The 22063-nt window shown below is 47.0% G+C and overlaps 1 protein-coding gene across 1 annotated transcript in view; it reads left to right on the forward strand.

Annotated features, from left to right (window-relative positions):
- The window catches only part of LOC133345250 (LIM zinc-binding domain-containing Nebulette-like), a 50898-nt gene that overhangs the window by 16828 nt on the left and 12007 nt on the right, over positions 1–22063 (forward strand). Inside the window, exons 3-7 of the mRNA XM_061555844.1 lie at positions 9740–9834; positions 11918–12002; positions 13097–13204; positions 18560–18776; positions 21715–21809. Of these exons, the coding sequence (XP_061411828.1) occupies positions 9740–9834; positions 11918–12002; positions 13097–13204; positions 18560–18776; positions 21715–21809 (600 nt within the window). The remainder of the gene's footprint in view (positions 1–9739; positions 9835–11917; positions 12003–13096; positions 13205–18559; positions 18777–21714; positions 21810–22063) is intronic.

Below are 22063 nucleotides of genomic sequence, written 5' to 3' on the forward strand. Positions count from 1 at the left end.
CAACAATCCCCTATGGGCTGGTGGAACCAGGTGGTTCCTACCAGTATTACTACTCTAGCGGGGAGTATTAACAATCGGCACTGGTGAGAAAAGTGCCGCTTGTGAACAGTGCCGGCCTTATTAGGTGCTCGCTAACGGCACTTTCCTCGGACAGCCTGTTTTTAAAGACTATATTTACAACTCGATGTGGTGTGTTAACAGTCCGTACAGGGAGACTAAATGCAGTCAGGTTCGCTCGTAGAATGTAACATGAACTTAGATTTCCTGAACAGCCTCAGCTAAACAGAGCTTTTTGTTTAATGCCTACATTTCTATTAATTTAATATTGTTGTAAATGTTTCCATGTTTACACCTTAGTCTGGTTGTTTATTTTGGGCATATAACAATTAGGCAAATAACAATGAATTTGATACTCATGCTCAAGACTTGTCACCGAATACTGCTGGATCACGTGAGTCTGATATGCCTCTGGACTGATGGACTGAAATCTACAGTGATCCCTCGTTTATCGCGGTTAATGGGGACCGGAACCCCTCGCGATAGGTGAAAATTCGCGAAGTAGGATTGGCCCCCTAGGAATTTCCGTATATGTGTGTGTGGGTACCAGAATGTTTAAAATATGTATATTTATACTTTATATATATTACTTAAATCTATTTAATTATAAAACCTTAATATTATACATTCACTCTCTCTCTCTCTCATACGATACGTATATTATGGTGTTCTACACTCACCAATGACAGTAGTATCTTGAGACTTGACTCCAGTAATGATGACAATGACGACGATGACAGACCTGTGCACTTCGATGAATGTGATGATGAATGATGATGATGATGGTGTTACTGCACAGGTATAATGAGGCCTTTAAATCAGTTCGAAAAATCCGCGATGCACTGAGGCCGCGAAACTTGAACCGCGAAGTGGCGAGGGATTACTGTATTTTATATTTATATGGCAGCGTGAGTGCAAGTCCAGTTTAGCACATGGGGCTTTGTCCACCGTGCTACTTCTGAGCACTACTTTGCATCTAAAGGCACTGGGAGATGCGATAGGAGCGTGTTGAAGCAAAGGAAATTAGCAGGAGCTAAAAAAATGGTTTGTTTGAAGAAGTGGGAGAGAATTTTAGTTGACTGTCAAACATTTAAAACTGGAAGTGGAACTGTGGAACAGGAAAGGCTGGCGTGTCCTCAAGGAGAACTCCCTACACCTGGCAGTCACCAGACATCACTTAAAGCCTTGAAACACAACGTTGCCAGGAATATGTTCTAATTTCTACGTCCGTTACTCATACCGGATAAGCGCCAGGTCTGTAACGATTCTGCCCCCTTGCAATTTCATGATTTTATCGCACTTAATGGTTTTGCCATTCAATTTCGTAATTTATTATTGAATACATGAATCAATACGTCGTGACGTTACTAATGCGCGTTGTAAAATAAAATAAAAGTTTTTATTCGGAGAAAATGACCACATTATGACAAATAAGTGAGTATTACCCAGGTCCCCCTTGTAAAGAAACTTCCTGTCCCAATGGGCCCTCACCTGGTTATAAATAAAAAGGTGTGATCGACCGGATTAATTTATAGCATTAAACTTTATTCTCATTCATTATCACGTTCTTTTGGTTGCCACTGTGGCCGGTGTTGTCGTCGCCAGGCCTGTTTGTTGGCAGGCAGCCCACAGTGATATTTCCCGTAGCAGTTGCCAGGTAGTATCTACAAGACCAACGTTTCCACCCACTTTAGGGCCGAGATTCGATTTAAGAGTCTTTTTTTTCAAATGTACAATTGTTGTGAACGTAGTGGCCGATCGTGCCTTCTTGCAGTGCTCGTCTGAACCCATCGCAAGGCATACGGCATGGAGCAAAAACGCATTGAGTCTTAAAAATGTGATTATATGCGTACATCTTCAGCTTAACAATCAATATGAATTGGTGAAGCAATGCATTTGGCCTCCTTCACTCCACCTGTTGAGCACATCCTCGATGTCATCAAAGTAAGACAAAAACACCTCCAGCTGAATTTCAAAGTGGATTAGAGCACTCCATACCTGCCCCTACTTAAATTACACTGCGTTCATCCAAAGTACCCATTGCGCAAGAGTCCCTGAATCTGTGCTCTTCCACATGGTTAAATAAGGGTCGATGGAATGGAGCCTGACGCATGGCATTTGAACGCCGCAGGGTTAGCGGTCACTTGCTGCCCCAAAGTAACGGAATGCGCTGCAGAGGGTTCACAGCCAAGGATTGTCGACATTCAATTTACCCGTAACGCTTTGAAACCACACATTTTCCATTGTGCCCTCGCTTCCTACTGATCTAGCTCAGGAAGCTCGCTCGTGGTTTGCGTACCATTACTGTATAAACACAAACTCGTGGATGTCCGGTGGGGTTTTTTTTTATTCTTGCTTCATGGATTGTACAATATGTACGATGGCGGGCACGAGTCCCCTATCAGTCGGGAGCGATGAGTTTCGCTTGTAAATGTGGTGGCTTTGAACTTTAAACTTTTTTTTATTTTACCCAGGTATGGCCCACTGAGCTATGCAGCTCTTTTAAGAAGCGACCTGGCCACAAATGATAGCTCAACGAAGTGGCTTATCACGTGGAAAATTTCTAGTAGTAGCCAAATACTATAAACGCATGTTGATTCTAAACGTGCAGGGAAAATCCGGAGGACCCGGGGAAAAATCCACACGACCACGGGGAGAACATGCAAACTCCAAATATACAGGCGTCAGGGTCGGGATTGAACCCAATACTTGCTGTATACCAGGCGACGTATTTAATATCTTGCCACGGCGGCGGACCTGGTGGATTGTGCAGAGACACCTACATTGCTAGGCAACGAGCGACTCGGCCTCAAATGAGTACCTGGTGCGATGTGTAAATATCACCACTAGGGAGACAAAGGCGGCCAGGCGTGGTGCTGACCACCCACCCCCTCGTGTGCCGTGCCGGCCTTCATAGATGCTCGCTAACAGCACTTTCCCCAACAGTCTGTTAAGGCTATACGGGGGATCTTTGTCTTGATCTCGTCTATGAAAGCATGGCAGCAAGTCGGTTTATTGCTGTGGCTTCCTTGCAACCCCTTTTGTCAATCCACTGCTGGATGAGTGCCCGCCCACACCTTGCGGATCATAGGTCTTGATGATGATGGTGATTCAGGCAAAAGAGCCGATTGGAGACTCTGTAACAGTTTGTATTTTCCCACGTATCAGTGGGACCTCACCTGATTGGAAACAAAATGGACTTTCCATTGGCACACTTTGGTCACCGGCGTGACGTCGCAGGCTAAGAACACACCGCCGTGTTGTGCTTGCCGAGCTCCGCGTGTGAACTGGATCCTGTGTCGGTGGCCACGATATTATTTTTCACAATACGATAATGAATTTCACGGTGTGATGGTTTAGCACGATATCATTTTTCCCCTGACCATGTCACTGTATTTCGTGTTTCCATTACTTTTGTGTTTTGGTGCATGTCTGGCACAAATAAATATTACATTATCTTAAACGTTCTACAGCTGCCAAACTCAGCATCAGGCTAGCATAAGTGTTCCAATAATTACAAATTTGCAATCTGTAATGCTAACAAACACACATGCTGTCAGTACCGCCAGAAATAATTTTCAAAAATGTGCAGAATGCAAACATGGTGACTTCATAAGTAATTGGTATGCCATCCAGTATTCAGGAAAAGTTTTTCAAAGCGTGAATTTAATGGGAAATAACTTTGTTTATAAGTAGAGTAATACCCCTATTTACATCGGGAATGCGTTCCTGAAAAGTGCGATGACGAATTATGGAAACGACGTCAAAGTAATTTCTAGGGTCGTAGGTGGAGGCGAAGGCTGAGAGGCAATGGATACGAGAGAGGACGATGCTGTCAGCGACTCGTGTGTGGGTTGAGGCGACGCAAATCAGTTAGCGGTGTTAATCATAAAGTGACGGTCAATTTGCTGAACGACGTTAAAGGGACAGACGTAGAACGTAGATAAAGTTTGCTGTTTAATTATGATTCTGTTGGGAGGTAGAACTATTTCGATTGTTTTTACTTTGCAGCAGGTGGGGGGGGATTTTTATTGAAAGACAAGAAAAGTGGACGATATAATTACACTGGTCAACACACTTTTTTCTGGCATAATGTATTCCAACGGTTTTAAGGTAATTTTGGGGTGCTGATTCCAAATCTGGCATCAGTTTTTGTCTATCACATCAGGTTTTTGAGATATCAAATATTGCATTTTCAATAAAAACTGCAGAAGAAAAATATTAAATAAATGTGGATATCTACATAAAATGATATTATAAACACACTATCCTAAAAATACAGCACCATATTTTAACACTAAAGCAGTCACTGACTCGCAACAACTTGCAATCATAAGTGACAGAGTTAATTTCGGGTAAAGTCAAGGAAAATGGGGTATGCTGATAGCATAAAATGAGATGTGATAGAGCAAATCTGAAATCATATTTGGAGTCAGCACCCTGAAATTAGTCTAAAACAGCTGCAAAAGTCCAGGCCAGAATTTTTTTTTTGTTGACCAGTGTTATCGTGGATCATATTTCATGGAGTGTATTGTGACGGTATCACCATCTCGCGCAAACCTAATGTCTATCCTCATTCACGCCACAAAACGCAGTCCCGCGGCATCCCATAACCATGGCGGTCGCATCTTCAAGCACTGCCCAGGCTCAGACCTGATTAACTTTCAGATATCCAATGAGATCTCCTACATTTCGAGATCATTTTGGTCAGGTGCGGGCAGCAGAGGGCTGCCAGTTGTGGTGAGGCTTTGTCTTACTGCGCTGGTGTAAATGTGAGTTGCATGTAAGTCTATGCGACTTGGCCACCTGAGTTCGATTCCAGACCCCCTGACCTCAGGTATCTAAAATGTTATTGGTTTTTGAACCAGTATTATACCCAGGATAATTTGTATTTGGAGGTTTGCATGGTGATTACATTGATGACTAGATTAATTTAGAGTACTTCTTTGTAAGTGTGATTTGGAAGGCGATTGTAATTAGACAAAGTCCAATAACAATTTTTGGATGAAATGCAAATAATGCTACCGTTTCCAGAATATCAGTAAAACCTTGGATTGCGAGTAACTTGGTCTGCGAGTGTTTTGCAAGACGAGCAAATTTTTTAAATAAATATTAATTTGATAAACGAGCGAGGTCTTAATTCTAGATTTTCGAGGTCTTGCAATACGAGTAGTACACGCTTTGTCTGCCGAGCGTCACGTGATCACAACTGATACACGAGTGCTCTAGATTACAAACACGTTTCCGGAACGAATTATGCTCGCAAATCCAAGGTTTTAGAATTATAAACAAAAATCACCATCAGTGCATTTGCTGCTCTTCCCCCATTTATGGTGTTAAATCAGGAGGTCCCTCTCCCACGGAACGACCACGGCCACAATAACGAGCAGCGTCCAATCCACCTTGGCCTCGCGAATCTACGTCCACGACGATACTTTCTCCGTTGCCGAGGAACCCCCGGCCATCCGTCTCTGGCCAAGGCTCACCGCGCTGGCCCTTGGCTCGACTCCGCTTTGTTGCCGTCCCGTGTGAACACGGCGTACAAGAGCGTGGCACTTGGGTGTCGGCTGCGGCTTACGTCACGAGCCCCCCCCCCCATCCCTGCCTCCCCCTGAGCGAGGTTGCGGATGTGAGGTTTGGCACGGAGGTGTCACGGCCAAAGCCCTCACAGCGATTCCCTTGTCCCCCCCCCCCCGCCCACCGCCCACCGCCGCCGCTGCCCCTGTGCTCTTGTGGCTATGGAGCCCCACGAGCCATTGCCCAAAAATGGTGGTGGAGAGGAGGCCGTGGGTCCAGCGGAGAGAAGGGGAGGAGTGGTGGGGTGGTGGTCGTCGTCACCGCTTCTGGGGGAGTGTTTTACTGCGCCCGTTGTCTCGGGAGAGAGCCACTGCTGCGTTCAGCACTGCTGGGGAGCGGGGGTTGGGGGGTATTCTACTCCAGTGTTCCCTCCTTCTTATGTTAAACCAGACCCAAACGCGTCGGGATGTGTGTGTCCTAATTAAGGCATTTTATTCCGCATTGGTTTGGTGGATTAAAAGCGGTTCTCACGTTCGCGATGCATGTATCCCATCGTGCACGCTGTCTGTTGATTGTGGTTTATGCAAATTGTATGCTCATGTTGGTGAAAATATCACTCGCCACTAATGTTAGCCGTCCCCAGGATCCGATTTCAGGTAGCCGGGTTTGCACTGACCCAGCGGGGTTATCGAAGATCAAACAACCATCTCGCTCTACTCCCCTTCACGCACGTTCCTACGTCTCACCCCTCTGATCTCACTCCACCCTCCTCTTTGCAGTTTCCTACCCCTCCGCTCTCACTCTACACCCTCTACGCACTCTCCGCTTCAGCAATAAAGGCCTTTTTTTGAAGCTCCCTGTCAATCTCCTCTGAGTGGGAGGTCGCTCATTGTATCCACCGTCTCGAACTCCCTTCTCCCCTACCTCTACCACCTGTGTCGTTAATTCCCCTTCCCCTGTTCAAGCTCGGGCTCAACGGTTTTACTTAACTTGATTCAGCGGTTTTACTGAACTTGAATCAACGGTTTTACTGAACTTGATTCAACGGTTTTACTGAACTTGATTCAACGGTTTTACTGAACTTGATTCAACGGTTTTACTGAACTTGATTCAACGGTTTCACTGAACTTGATTCAACGGTTTTACTGAACTTGATTCAACGGTTTTACTGAACTTGAATCAACGGTTTTACTTAACTTGAATCAACGGTTTTACTGAACTTGAATCAACGGTTTTACTTAACTTGAATCAACGGTTTTACTGAACTTGAATCAACGGTTTTACTGAACTTGAATCAACGGTATTACTGAACTTGAATCAACGGTTTTACTTAACTTTAATCAACGGTATTACTGAACTTGAATCAACGGTTTCACTTAACTTGATTCCTGTGTCGTGGTCAAAGCTTGTAATCTGCATTTTGTCCACTTTCCGTTGTCCAATCAAGTCCAAATTTTTCACACGTACTCAGATCCGGTGACAATGCATGCCTGTATCAAAATAAGTTAATCAACTAATTCGCTACTTTAAAGCAATTTACATTTTGTATGGATGCCTTATTATTTATATATTTTTTTCCCGGTCCCTAAACTGTGGAATTGCCTCGCCCAAGAAGCAGGCGCCGCGTGTCTCAGGCGCGCATGCTCCGTGTCAACGAGTTATGGCCACCGTCACCCCACACAAACAAAAGTTGTACGTTGAAGATTCATTTATAAAGTGATCAATTAATTCAAGTAAGCGTTGATGTGGGAGCAGGTGCCGCATCATTGACGTACTTGTCGGCCGTGAGTTAAACGAAGTTGCAAATAAAACCGTTGTTTAAAACAAAAATACTTTTTTTAAGGAGTTTATTTTACCTCTGCCTGGAAATGAGCAGCGCTCCCTTCAAGATACACATGGCCACTGTATCTACCCAGTGTCTGTAGATGTGCTAGCGTGAGGCGCTGTATAAATCCACATTGTTTTGATTGCAAATTGCCTAGCGACAGGCGCCTCTGCTTGTTGTCGGTGGCCATGGCAGAGTGAGACGTGTTTTTGCTTTCGGTCTAGCTGCCAATAGTGCACATGTGATATAAATTACAACACGCTCGGAGTGAAACAGGGAATCAATTCATCAATTGATATCGATTCTTCGGCATTTTATCGTGTGTGTCTGTGTGTGCGCAAGCGTCGATATGTTTCAATATCGTATCCTCTGCGTGTTGTATGCAATAGATTTTACGTAACCTCCATAACCACTACAGTCGCTACCATTCACCGCAATGGTTAAAAACTAAAATAATCAACTCCTGAGTTGAATTGTCGGCTGTCTGGTGACATTTCATCGCATCGCTGAATGGTGGGATCTGGTTGGGGCGGTGGGGGCCGGTAGGGGGGCGGGGGCGACATTGAATTTGTGACATAGCTACCGAGTGTGCAGGTGGTGCAACTGCACCAGCACCTCGGCACACGAGCTACGAAGAGAGGGTGGAAATGGGACGGGGGGCATCATTTAGTCCTTTGCGACAGGGTCCATGCCAACAGTGCTAAGGGGCCATTTATAAATGACGTCACGCGGTTTTGGACGATATTTGACCCCCCCCCCTCGTCACACGACGTCACGCAAAGTCAGACCCCCCCCCCCTCAAATATAACGTCACAAAGCTTTGCCCCCCCCCCCAAAAAAACATATTTTCTTTTTGAAAATTAAAACATGCTTCAAATCGCGCTAAACTATTGTCATTGTAGTTCGTATTTGATGTGGCGCTGCTGCACTCTGATGTTGTAGGAGAAAACATTTATTAAAAAGTCTATTTAATTAAGTAGAACATGTCTATATTTATTTCAAGTTGCACATTTTGATGTGACGTCACATTTCTCAAACCCCCCCCCCCTGTCACACATCGTCACAAATGTCTGACCCCCCCCCCCCCCCCAGGTGCGTGACGTCATTTATGGACGGCCCTTCACACCACTGTTTGGATTTGTCTCATTCCTCTAACAAAAACGTGGTTTATATTTCTTCATTGCACGAAACCCGCCGCGTTTGCGGTGAGAGGCTTCGGCACGCTGGAGAGAGCTCCAGTTCTGGCTGGATTTCTCAAAGGGTGCCAGCTGCTGTTTGTTCTGTGTCTCTGTGTTGCCATTGCCTCACTGAGAGGGCACCTTCTCCTCTGGACCAATGACCGACTGTAACGTAGCCCCAGCTGGGGCGATCCACTTGCCGTGCCGATCGTGTTTTTGCTCGGAGAGCGTGTGATCGCTGCGACGCAACTCCACCGAGCCCCTTCTCAGCTCTGATTCAGCGTTCTGTGAAAAAGAGCTTCATAGCTTGTCAGATTTGTCCAGAGTAAACACAGATTCTGATTCCGTGGTTTGGGTCCGATGAATTTGTTTTCGGTGAAATCTATTTTGTGTGACGCCATGTCGTCGGGTTTTTTTCGATGTGGCTCAGAGGTCAGAGCGGCGGGCTGGCAACCGCTGAGCACATCGGTTCGAATCCAGGTTCAGCCACTCGTGATTAACCGGAGTTCTCCAGCGTAGCAAGTTTGTGGTTTCAGCCCGCAACAAACGAACCCATCATATTTTTTTAAATTATTTTAGATTTGGCACTTAATTTAGATAAATGCTACTTCTGTGATTTAGTGATGTTTTGCTTGGATTGACATGCTGTGGCCAATCTTTGCATGCCATACACACCTGTGTCCCTCAGTGACCTCATCTGCCATGACCAGGAGTCGGCAAGCTGCGGGCTTCGGAGCCGCACACGGCTCTTTAAGTGACAACTTCGTGACGTTGTTTATTAAGGACTCACCGTCTCGAATTCACCACCACAGTGCATTGCAGCTCTTGCAATATTGATTTTTTTTGCCGAATTCTAAAAAAAATGTCTCGTTATTTTGGTTTCCCATCCCTGGCCATGACCACTCTCTAGCACGCGGTTATGCACTGCTACCTGCAGAGGTCTGAATGAAAATAAAACGTGTGCATGCCGTGACCTCATGCCGACAGCACAATTTGTATGTACTGCAATTGGTATAGAGGAAAAGACAACCAAGGTTATTACGTGTGATCTCAGGAGGGTGACCCCGACTCTACCTTGCCTCAAGTAAGCGCTCTGTGTTGCTGTCTCAACGGCTGATTGAGCCCTTCTCCCCCCCCCCCCCCCCTTCCTTGCCGTCCACAGGTCTGGCACAAGGCTTGCTTCCACTGTGAAGTCTGCAAGATGGCCCTCAACATGAAAAACTACAAGGGCTACGACAAGAGGCCTTACTGTAACATGTAAGGCCTTTGCAGTGACGTGCGCTTGCACAAGTGTGCGCTTGCACAAGTGTGTGTGGACACAGCACGCACACCCCCACACGTCCGTGTGTGTACGCGTGTGCACGCCTACACCCACGCACGTGCACTCGCACACACATGCATGGGTGCGCACATTCACACACACACATCTGCCCAATACAAACACATGCACTCACGTGCGTGCCTACGTATACACACTAGCACGGGTGCGCACGCACACATACACACGTGCGCACACACCCACCCAATCGCGCACAAAGACAAAGATCCCCTGTATAGCCTTAACAGAATGTTGTGGAAAGTGCTGTTAGTGAGCACCTATGAAGGCCACGGGGTGGGTGGCCAGAACCGCAGCCGGCCGCATTTTGTCTCCCCAGTGGCGATGTTTACACTCCACACCAGGTACTCATTTGATGCTGAGTCGACTTAGGGGGGGCCCAGGACCAGTTCTAATGATCGTTATTGGTGTTGGCCATGAGCAGGAATCGAACCCAGGTCCCTGGGTTTAAATATACATGCGTGGGGCATAGGCATTCGCACACACACATGTACAGGGTGCAGGAATGTTTACCAAGTTCACTCATGAAACCTCGGCTTGTGTTTTTTTTTTCTTCACCCTATTTAATATTAACAGGGTCCAGCAAGTTGTGTTCATTTAAGCGCCGTTGTCCTTAACATCGACCTTTGGGCTTGGGGGTCATTCGCATTGTAAATTTTTTAAAGGTGGCTGGCTGCCGGCCTTCAGTTGTCTGCACGCTGTCACTTCAGGGAACAAAGTTCATAGGTTCGGAGCCCAGCTCAGTACACCGACAATGCTTTGCAAGGACATTTCCTAACACCACTACCACATACTCGTATGTGTGGGTATAATATCGAACAACCTTAACGACTCGCCAATTAGAATCGGTTCTTGCCCTTACCGTGCATAGATTGACACTTGTGTTCAAGAATTTGTTATTTATAATTCATGCAAATAATACATAATTGTTTTGACTAATGGCATGAACGATACATACCAAAAAAATAGATAATTGTATTTATCTGCAACCTTGATTCATGATGATTCAAATAAATATGCAGCGGTGAAGCAGCACGTCGTTATCACGATCGTCCCTGATCTACCCACTGCTGGATTAAGGCTGCCGCCGTTCCTCACGTTCCTGCGATGTCACGATGCAGCTCTTTCTAAAGCCGATCTCTTCGCTCCATCTCGGCAGCAGTCCATCCCCTCCTTTGGGTGCCCATTCCATGACCAGTCTTGTCCATCGTCCATCACATCTCTTAGTGAAGTTTCTGCCTTGGCTCGTTTGATTTCCTGGGTCGTCAATGTGACGTCTCCAAATTTGCATTCACTTCCCCCTGATCTGTGTTCCTCTTTCTTATTCGAGCTCGTGGTCCAACCACTACACACACACCGCTGCTCTACCCTCCCTTGTATACACTCCCTGCGTAAGCCGTGACATTGCAATAATACGTTACCTCTGTGCACGTGTCACGTACACACATATATATTTCAGCAACTGTCCCTTAGGATCAGATTGCTAGATATGAGGCATGCTGTGCTCAGCCGATTGGGATCTCGGTCACTTAAAACTTGCGCTCCACTCCTCCATCCGTCGTCCGGCCATCCGTCGGTGTCGGCTCCAGGTCGGGAGGTCGACGGTCAACGTTCATCAGCGCTTCAACTTCGAGAGTGCGCCTTCACCCAGCAGTGGCTAGACCAGGGCTGATTATGATGATAATCTCTCTCAGCGTGCCCCCTGATGAGCTGGCTCCAAACCTGCCACCACCATTTCCGTCTTTGTCTCTTGCCCCTTCTGCCTTTTTCATTCCGAAGAGGGAGGCTCATCTTCCAGCCCTAGGCAGTGCGATTACTTGGTTAATTATGGGTATGATGATGAAGATGACGGCAGTTTAAAAGTGTAAGTTGCGTGAGTTTTGGGGTGTTTGTGTTGGTCTGCCACGCCTGGTTATTGCTGCCAGCCACTCTCACCCCACAAACCTCCTGCTGCTGCTGTCGCTGCTGTGTTCCACCGCCGGTCTCGTCTCCTCTCTTGTGCAGGCACTACCCTAAGCAGTCGTTCACCTCCGTGGCCGACACGCCAGAGAACCTGCGCCTCAAGCAGCAGAGCGAGCTGCAGAGTCAGGTGCGCGCACACTCACCGCACACCTACCCACGCGCACCACGCATGCACACGCGTGTTCAGCGCCACCGTGGCGAGATGTTAACTTCTTCGCCTGGTACGCAGGAGGTCGTGGGTTCGATCCCCTGACCCTGACGCCTGTATATTTGAAGTTTGCATGTCTTTCTCCCCGTGGTTGCGTGTGTTTTTCTTCGGTTTTTCCCTCCACATTTAGAAACATGCCCTTAGAGTATTTGCCTACTATAAATGTCCACATGATAAGGCACTTTGTTGAGCTATCATTTGTGATGGCCAGGTCGCGTCTGAAAAAGAGCGATATAGCTCGGTGGGCCTTTCACTTTTTTAGTACATTACAACCAGGAACTTTTCTGCACTGTTCTCTGCTAACAACGTAGCCCAACAGCTCACGAGATCTGGTGCATTCTGGGTGATTGGTCAATGGCCCACACACTCACAACAACAAACAAACAACCCCTTGTGGCCGACATAGATTGTTGAGGCAAGTGCTGTTGATGGACACCAGCTGCACAAGAGCATGGGTGTGGCCAGAGCTACATGCGGCTACCTTTGTCTCCCCAGTACAGATGTTTAATCTGCATCAGATACTCATTTGAGGCCGAGTCGATCGATCGAGGACCGGTTCTGATTATCAGTCGCCGCTGATGTGAGCTGTGGCCGGAAATCGAACCCGGGTCGCCGAGTTCGTAGCGCAGTGTGCCAACCACTGCACAACCACTGTCCCCACTTATTTTATCACACTAACATTTTTGTATCCTGCCGCACTGAGTCTTAGTGACTATTTATAGGAGCATGCTGCATGTGGATGTTTGGCCATTTTCTTTATAAGCGGCGTATTTTTAATAAACTGTATATCCATGTCCATTGCAGTGATGTTCCATATTATCTGTTGTTTTCATGGGCACATTTCTAGTTTGTTTAATTACGCCATCCCTCCACCGCTTCCCACACACGCACACACGGACGCACGCACGCACAGCCACGGACACGCACACACAGGGACACACGCGCATGTGCGCATGCACGCACACACACGGAACGCTGACGTCTTGTTGCACCGTCCTCTCTCTTTGTCTCAGGTCAAGTACAAGGAGGAGTTTGAGAAGGCCAAGGGCAGGGCCTGCAGCCAAGTGTCGGACACGCCAGAGATGATGCGCATCCGCAAGGCACAGGACCAGATCAGCGATGTACGTTACACGCGCGCGCGCCATCTGTGCCGCCCGTGCGCGCAGGGTGGGGAGCGCGGGAAGGGTGTCGGTCGTCTCGGGCAGTTAACCCATCCTGGCTGGGTTGCTTCTGTGACCTGTCGGCGAGCCCTCGACACGTCGCATGGCCCCAAAGTGCACCAAACTCTGTGGTGACGTCACCGCCGATGACTGGTCAATGCCGGTTGTTGTGTGTGTGTGCGTGATCAAGTGTCTGAGTTCAATTTCTGCTACGGCCAACACCAGTGACGAATGTATGAACCGGTCCTGGGCGTCCCCTAGGTCGACGTGGCCTCAAATGAGTACCCGGTGCGGTGTGTAAACATCAGCAGTGGGGAGACAAACGCGGCCGGGCGTGTTGCTGGCCATCCACCCGCTCGTGTGCCGTACCGGCCTTCATAGGTGCTACTCGCTAACAGCACTTGCCCCAACAGTCTGTACAGGCTATACGGGAGCTGTTTGTCTTTGGTGCTTACTGCATACAGCTCCCAGCGACTTGAGTTCGAATTCCTTCCATGCCCAACATCAGTGGCGAATATCTGAACCGATCCTGGGCCTCCTCTAGGTCGACTGTGCCCTGAAAGAGTTACCTGGTGCGGTGTGTAAAAATCCAGCACGAGCGAGACAAAAGTAGCCGGGCGTGGTGCTGGCGGCACTGCCCTCTATTGTGCCCTGCCGACCTTCACAGTCGCTCGCTAATGGTACCTTCCCACGCAGCCGACGAAGGCCGCACGGCGGGGTCACTGTGCACGGGGGCGTTGAGTGCCGTTGCAACGGGAGGGCGGGTGCACCGTGGACTTGGATGTGATTGCGTGTGTTGCTTTTTGCGATTGCGGTCAGTTATTAGGCTCGCGATACGTCCACCGAATCATGAATGTCGGAATCTGGTATTTGTGATTGAAGTAAATTGTCAGCTGTGTTTTAGGCGAATGGGGCAAATGAAACTGAGCAAATGAAACTTAAACCGAGACAAAAGTGAGAGATTCTTGAATGGAATCGTGACAGTTGATTGCATTGCTACACGTGCATGACCCTTTGTGTGCAAGCCTGTGTGTAGTTATGTGCATCTGTAGTTGTGTACATATCGTTGTGTGTATCTGCGTGTATAAAATTGTGTCTTGCACGCGTTTATTTGTGTAACTTTGTATCGCCTTGTTTCTACAAATGCGAGTAGCTTTGCAGGTCTTTGTATCCATATGCGTAGCTGTGTGTAGCCGAATGCAAGTATCGCTGTGCCCACCCTTGTAGCTATATATACCTTCCATAATACAGGTTTTTTGGGTTAGGTCGTGTAAATATAAATGTGTCGTTAAACCTGCCACCACCCGACACTTTGTTACTAGTACAGCACACCGGTGTGTTGGAGAGAAAATCCACATCGTTTACAATCGACACAATTATATTTACGCGATCTAACCCAACAAAAACCTGTATTATGGAGGATATTGGTCGCGAAAGCTTACATTTTTAACTATGTACCTTTCGTATGTATAGCTGTGCTTGTGTAAACGAGCATTTGGCTTGCTGTGTGTCCAGTAATTATGTGTGTGTGTCTGTGTAAGTAGAGCAGCAGCTGTCTGTATATCTCTGTAGGGCCTGATGCTGGCCCCAACAGCCCATGTGGCCCAATGGTGACACTCATGCCTCGCATCAAGAAGAGCCTGGGTTCGATTTCCTACTCGGGCATCTTTCTGAGTGGCATTTTTGTGTTCTTACCCCTGTTTTATCCACATGGGTGACTCTCTGGGTTCTCCGGTTTCATCCCATAATACGGGGGATCTTTGGGTCTTTGTATACAAGTGTTGGGTAGCTGTATATGCAATTGTGTCTTTGTTTACCTGTATACATTTGTAAGTCTATAAGTGGGTGTAGTCGTGTGGGGAGCGGTGGTGTAGTGTTAACGCGCTGCGCTACGAACCCGGCGAACCGAGTTCGATTCCGGCTCACGGCTAACACCAGTGACGCTTATCTGAACCGGTCCTGGGCATCCTCTAGGTCGACTCAGCCTCAAATGAGTACCTGGTATGGCGTGTAAACGTCGCCACTAGGGGGAGACGTGGTGTTGGCCACCCACCCCCTCGTGTGCTGTTCAGGCCTTAATAGGTACTTGCTAACAGCACTTACCCCAACAGTATTTTTAAGGCTATACAGGGGGTCTTTGTCTTTTGTGTGTAGTTGTATGCGTGTACCTGTACGTGTGCAGCTGCACATTTGCGGCTGCACGTGTTGCGACTGCAGCAGCGCAGCTGTATGTGTGGCCTTGTGGTCTGAATAACTCCTTTGTTGAGAACCAGGTGAGAGCCCATCGAGATGTATTTTTTTGTTCCCTTTTCAAGCGAGTACAGGAAAGTTACACATTAGAAACAAATGTATATCACCTGCGTCTCACTTTAATAGTCATGTGTGGCGGCACATGCTTTGGCATGTGTGCACGTGTGTGTGTGTGTGTGCACGTTTGTGCGCGTGACGCACGTTTTTGGGCAGAATTTTTGCACTTGTGAGTGCGCGTGCGAAAGTCGGCTCACCTGGTGATGAAAGAGAATCGTGTTCACCTGCTTTTGTTCGTGCATCCGTGAGCTTGTTTGTCACTGCCCACGCACATGTGTGTTTCGTATGCGTGAATGTCGGCATGGACGTGTGTTTGTGTGTGCGCGCACCTGTGTGTGTTTTCGTGCACGTGTGCGAATGTTGGTATGCCGTTATATTTAGTGTGTCTGTGTATGTGTGAGCAGATGTGTATTGATGCACCCCCCTCCCATCCAGGGGATTGATGATTTGTCTCGATTCGACACAAGAATCAATTCTCTCGTCTGCGTTTTTACTTTTGGAGTGTCTTTTATTTTTCACTCCATTAACATATATTTTACGTTCGCTCATCATGCTCGCGCGAACGCTAAACCATCGATTCATGCAATCTTCTTGGTTCTTTCGGTAAAGTCACGTAGAAGGGAAGTAATAAAATAATAAAAATAAAACATAATAAAACAATTCTCATGACGTTTCGGCCACAACGCAAGCAGCCGTCCTCAGGTGAAAACCAGGTCTGTCGAGGCGACAGCGTCTGAATGAAACAGCACACGTGCTTGGAGCATATATATAAGCTGGGTTGGAAGGGGGGAAAAGGGCGCCTTGACAAAAGAATATGCATATCAAGAGGCATTTAGCATATTTATGGGAAATGCAAGTATGTGATTAGTACTACTAATGCACAGGCATGAGTAGTAGGACGGCTGCTTGCATTGTGGCCGAAACGTCGTGAGAATTGTTTTATTATGTTTTATTTTTATTATTTCATTACTTCCCTTCTACGTGACTTTACCGAAAGAACCAAGAAGATGAATCCCTGCAGTCACGAAAGCTTTAAATCGAGATTCATGCAATGTTAGCGAAGCGCCATGGTGGAGATAGCGCCCACTAGTGGCTCGCGGGGAGTCGCGTGAACCCATTACACGCAGTGCATATGAATTGCCAAATCATCGATGCCTTGCGCGTGCATTTTCTAAGCTCGGATGGCGAGCGTCCACGTCGATGTTCATGAATGGATGCAGCAGCGTTGCGCGCCCGAGCATGGGCCAGAGGTGCTGTGGTGTGCTGTTAGAGGGCTCCCAAGTGTTTTATGTTCACCCCCGAGGCTGGCATTTGGCCAAGTCGAGCCTGCCACGTGTTCGATGCTTTGCATGCCACACATTCATCCACATGCCAAGCCTTTGCCAAGATAAATAGCCATCAATAAATATATATATACAATATTACATAATTTGTTTATTGAAATTATCTTTTGGAGTGTACAGTATAGAATTTGTCAAGTTTTTTTTATCTTTGGAGCTTTAACATCTTGCTTTGCTCACAAATGTGCGTTAATGCCAGTGTTGTGTGCAACACTGGCATTAGACGGGTGAAACACATGCACACATCACTGTGCCAAGCCTGGCTCACGTCCCTCTTGTTTGACCCATGCCATCGAAAAAAACTCACCGAAATAATGTTTCCATCATCATCATCAACAGCAGCAGCATCCATGATAAATCCACTGCTGGATGAAAGCCTCCCCCCCACCCTGTCACCCTCCCGCACGGACTGCGACTGCCACGATCTAACTCATTCCTTGCACAGCAAGCGTTTTTATTGTTCCACCTCCATGGTGGACATCCTTGTGGGCACCAGCCTCGTCCCTCGGCCATGGGACGCCACGGTAATGAGATGTTAACTAACTCGCCTGTTATACAAGAGGTCTTGTGTTCAATACCGACCGTGGTGCCTTGTATATTTGGAGTTTTCATGTTCTCTCTGTGGTCGTGTGGATTTTTCTCCTCCGGTCTTCCCTACACCTTTATAAGCATTCGTTTAGAGTATTTGGCTGTTTGCACTATGAGACCTCCTTTACCAGTGGCAAAATATAGTAGTAGGTTTTTACCCTTTCAACTGGTACAAAACTGACACCTTTATACAAGGGATCGTGTTTGCAATAACCACAGCACAAGCAGTCAAAATGCAAAAAAAAAGAAACAACTCTGATAATGATATTGATATGCACTGTCATTGAAGTTGATTGGTCCACACCCGAGACAGCTTTTTCTTAGAGCCTACCCCGAGCTCTCAATACTCTGATAGTGCGCTGTTTTTGAGTTGTACGCCTTTTGGCGTCATCTGGTCCAACACCAATGGAGACTAGGCTCTAAAAAAAGCTGTCTCGGGTGTGGACCAATCAACTAAAATGACAGTGCATATCATTTTCAGAGTTGTTTCTTTTTGTTTGAATTTTGACTGCTTGTGTTGTGGTTATTGCAAACATGATCACTTGTATAAAGGTGTCAGTTTTGTACCAGTTGAAAGGGTAAAAACCTACCACTATTTGGCTGTTATTCTACATGATAATAAGCCACTTCGTTGAGCTATCGTTTGTGACCAGGTCACTTCTGAAAAAAGAGCTACATCGCTCCGTGGGTCTCATTGGGTAAAATAAAAAATAGTGTTAGGAATATTTTTTTATATTATTTTTAACTCTTTGGAGAGATGTGTCCTGCCCCCAACCCACTGGCTTCCCCGAACAGCCCGCGATGACGTATCTCGCTTGTTTCTTCCCTGATCCACGTGTTCGTCATCCTGCCTCTCGGTGCAATTCCGCAGAATGTGTCGCCCCACACTTCTTTGCTGTACTCTTCAGCTTTTGTTCCAATTCATGTATCGGTGTCCATGTCTCTGGACACCCGTGAAGGTTTGTGAAAGTGGTACATTTTTCACCGATTGAAACGTTCTTGTTCAACAACATTGTATTTTCATGATCAACTCCGGTTTCCCATCACGTGACGCCGTGTGTTACTGCTGCTGCTGACGCAGGCCAAGTACCATGAGGAGTTTGAGAAGAACAAGGGCAAGGGTTACGCGCCCGTCACGGACAACGTCACCATGGAGCAACAGCGACGCAGCATGCACGAGGTCGGCAGCGACGCCGCTGCCGCCTACAGCCGCGGCAGCACCCGCTACTCGGCCGACGAGGGCGGCATGTACGCGCAGCAACAGCAGCAGCAGCAGCATGGGTACCAAGGTGGCGGAGGTAACGCTATGCCATGGTCCCTACTGTGTGCGGTTGCGCGGCCAGAGAGTCGCTCGCTTGCGAGGCGACGTGTGGTGGTGTGGAAAAAAAATATAAGAATAACATCTATTTTTCGTTTTTCGATTTAAAGCTTTCGTGTCTGCAGGGATTCATCTTCTTGGTTCTTTCGGTAATGTCACGTAGAAGGGAAATAATAAAATAATAAAAATCAAACATAATAAAATACAATTCTCACGAGGTTTCGGCCACAACGCAAGCAGCTGTCCTCAGGTGAAGAACAGGTCTGTGGCCGAAACGTCGTGAGAATTGTATTTTATTATGTTTATTTTTATTATTGTATTATTTCCCTTCTACGTGACTTTACCGAAAGAACCAAGAACATCTATTTTATAAAGCGCTTTCCATTTTGAAGTATCTCAAAGCGCTGTCCGTAAAAATAAAACTACACTCACAAATATAGATAAAATCTAAGCGAAATAGAAAGCTGATCATATCGATGACTCCTTTTGAAATTGCAATAAAATGAAGAACTGTGATAAAAGCAAATAATAATAATTGCAGAGTAATCCAATCAGACAACAGAATTGTTTTTTTAAATCTTAAGTTACAGGGAAAGCCAGTGGTGAGTTTTAAGACGTTAATTTAAAAAGTGACAGACTTGGAATTCCTAATGGACCATGGAAGAGGATTCCACAATCGCGGAGCCTTGATGCAGAATGCTCCGTCTCCCATAGAACATCACAATGTTGTCCTCTTTGGAACGATGAGTAGACCAGAATCGGCTGATCTAAGTTTTCGCAGTGGTATATAGAACTTGAGCAGCTTAGTGGAACATTTAGGAGCCAAGCCCGTTCAAGGCCTTAAAAGGTGAGAAGCTTATAAAAGAACTAGACACACGTTCATCAATAACATTGCCTTAAAAAAAAAATACATGTCACAGGCGATGTTTCAGGCCATGACCCTTCTTTATAACATTTTTGTATATGTGCTGTGAAGAAGGGCCATTCCCAAACATTTTTCCTGGGATATATATTTGTATTCTCTCTTCAGGTCATGGTGTCATTGACGAATATGTAGAGATTTTAAAATACATTTTGTGTTTTATGGGCGTGCAGTCAGCTGACGACAATGCTGCCGCACTTGAGAGCCCAGTTTAATCACCGGTGTGTCGTCAGTTCCGACTCAAAATCTACGAGCGCAGCGGTGCCAGCTCCTGTTTCCCCAGCCATTGGCGTTACGAGTCACACTTTCATATACGTCCGGTTCGGCGAATTTATCGAACGTTGCCGCACGTCGCGTTCTCAAATTTCCCTCGTCGCGCTTGCACCTGGTGCTGCGTGTGTCCCGGCCGGGGCGCGTTTGTTTATCCGCGGCCGTAACTCAACTCCGATGGGCTGCGTCAGCGTCGTGCAACTCCGTCCCGTGTCTGGTCTCATCTGCCGTGTTATTCTTGTTTGCCTGCATCCTCCCGTGTCACCTTTCTCTCCCACCGCTCTTGTGTTTTCAGCCTAAGCCCTTTCTGGTTTCTCCTTTGGTGCTGCCGCCTACTCCTCCTCCTCCTCCTTGCTCTCAAATCGTGTTTTATTAGAACCCACGGGTAAGACGAGCGAGGGAGCCGCTGTTTTCATACCTCTCCTTGCTCCGACGCCCGTCTCTTCCTTCCCTGTGCCTCTTCATGCCTGAGCTGTCTCTCTGACCTCTGCGTATGAAGCGCCCTTTTTCGTGTCGTTTCACTCCCTGAAAAAGTTTCGTTCCAGGCCTCGCTGCTCACATTCTCTCCCGAAGCACAGTTTTTGCATGAAATTAAGTGGCAAATTAACGTGACAAAATGCTATTTTTTTTTACGTATTATATGATTAATGTAGCGTCCCTTAATCGATGAATAAATAAAAATAACTGAAAATAAGATTTGTTGTTTGGCAAAAAATTTACGAGTTAATTTTAATTGTTTCATCTCAATATTTATGGCAACTGATGTGTTTTTGTAGTTTAAAGTTAACCACTTTTATGATGAAGTAAGATGTTTGACAAAGTCACTAAATCGTTTCTCAAAAATTACAGTGGCTCATTCACATGCGGTGCTGTTGTATATTTGGTAGAAAAAAGTATTTATATTTTTGTTTAAATCACGAAAACGACGAATAGGGCATGCACAGATTCACATTAAATGTCTTGTTTTTCTGTCTCCTAACTTTTGTACAAATACAAAAATCTCAACGCATCCTTTAATAGCACTGTCTTAAAAACAAACGCATACAATAGGCAACGTTTCAGGCACTGACCCTTATTCACAGCACATAGAAACGATAGAGAGGTATAAATAACAATTAACAAGTTCATTGATTCAAGCATGAAAATTAACGCATCCCATTTGTAATCCGCGTGTTGTAACTCGCATGTATACTTCTTCTGAATGTCCTCTTTCTGTATTTAATTTTTGTTTTAAATACTCAATTTGGAGGCTCGGTTAAGCTTTCCTGGATAAGCACATCTATCATCATCACACACGCTTCTCTTAACGTGTGCGTACAAAGGCGACCTTCTTGACACTTGCACGCAAATGAGCGGACACTGACGAATGGTTATTCACAAAAGGGCGCAACTCACCTGAGCAGCCTCCTTGAACAATCATTACGGGTGGGTTGACCTGGAACACAAAACCAGTTCGCAATCAACTGCACGGAGTAAACCAACTTTAAAAATCGCGACGAGGCCCTTTGCCGATGGCCATCGTCTCGTTTGCCGGCGGGGTTAACGCGTGCGTGCGTGCGTCATGTCCGATGGCCGTAGCGCTTGACTTCTGTTCACGCTGTGAACGTCTCCATCCCCCTGGGCCCGGCTGGGCGGCTGCTGTGCGCAACATGCTCATTGCGTGGTCTCCTGCTGCTGCTACTGCTGCTCCTGCTGCTGCTGCTGTTGTCGTCCTCGTGCTCTGTAGTGCACACCTCGGGTGGTCCCCAGCATGGGCAGGGCTACGTATCCTCCGCCGCCTCCTCGCAGCAGCGACCCGTCTCCCAGACCCCCAGAGCCACGGTGAGAGCGGCCTCGCCACGCTGCACCCACCGCACAACCCCTGACCGAGCCGCAGAGACAAAGATCCCCCCTCCGCCGTAGCCTTAACAGACTGTTGGGGCAAGTTCTGTTAGCGAGTAGCACCTATGAAGGCCGGCACTGTGGCACACGAGGTGGAGATACGGGTCGAGATGAAGATGAGGATGGCGATGAGAAGTATGGGGGGCGGGGGTGAGGACGAGGCGAGGGGGGAGATGGCATTTGGCGTGGAGCAA

Source organism: Lethenteron reissneri, chromosome 21 (genome assembly GCF_015708825.2).
Source record: "Lethenteron reissneri isolate LAM-NWPU_2019-01 chromosome 21, ASM1570882v1, whole genome shotgun sequence".
In the NCBI taxonomy this organism is placed as follows: Eukaryota; Metazoa; Chordata; class Hyperoartia; order Petromyzontiformes; family Petromyzontidae; genus Lethenteron; species Lethenteron reissneri.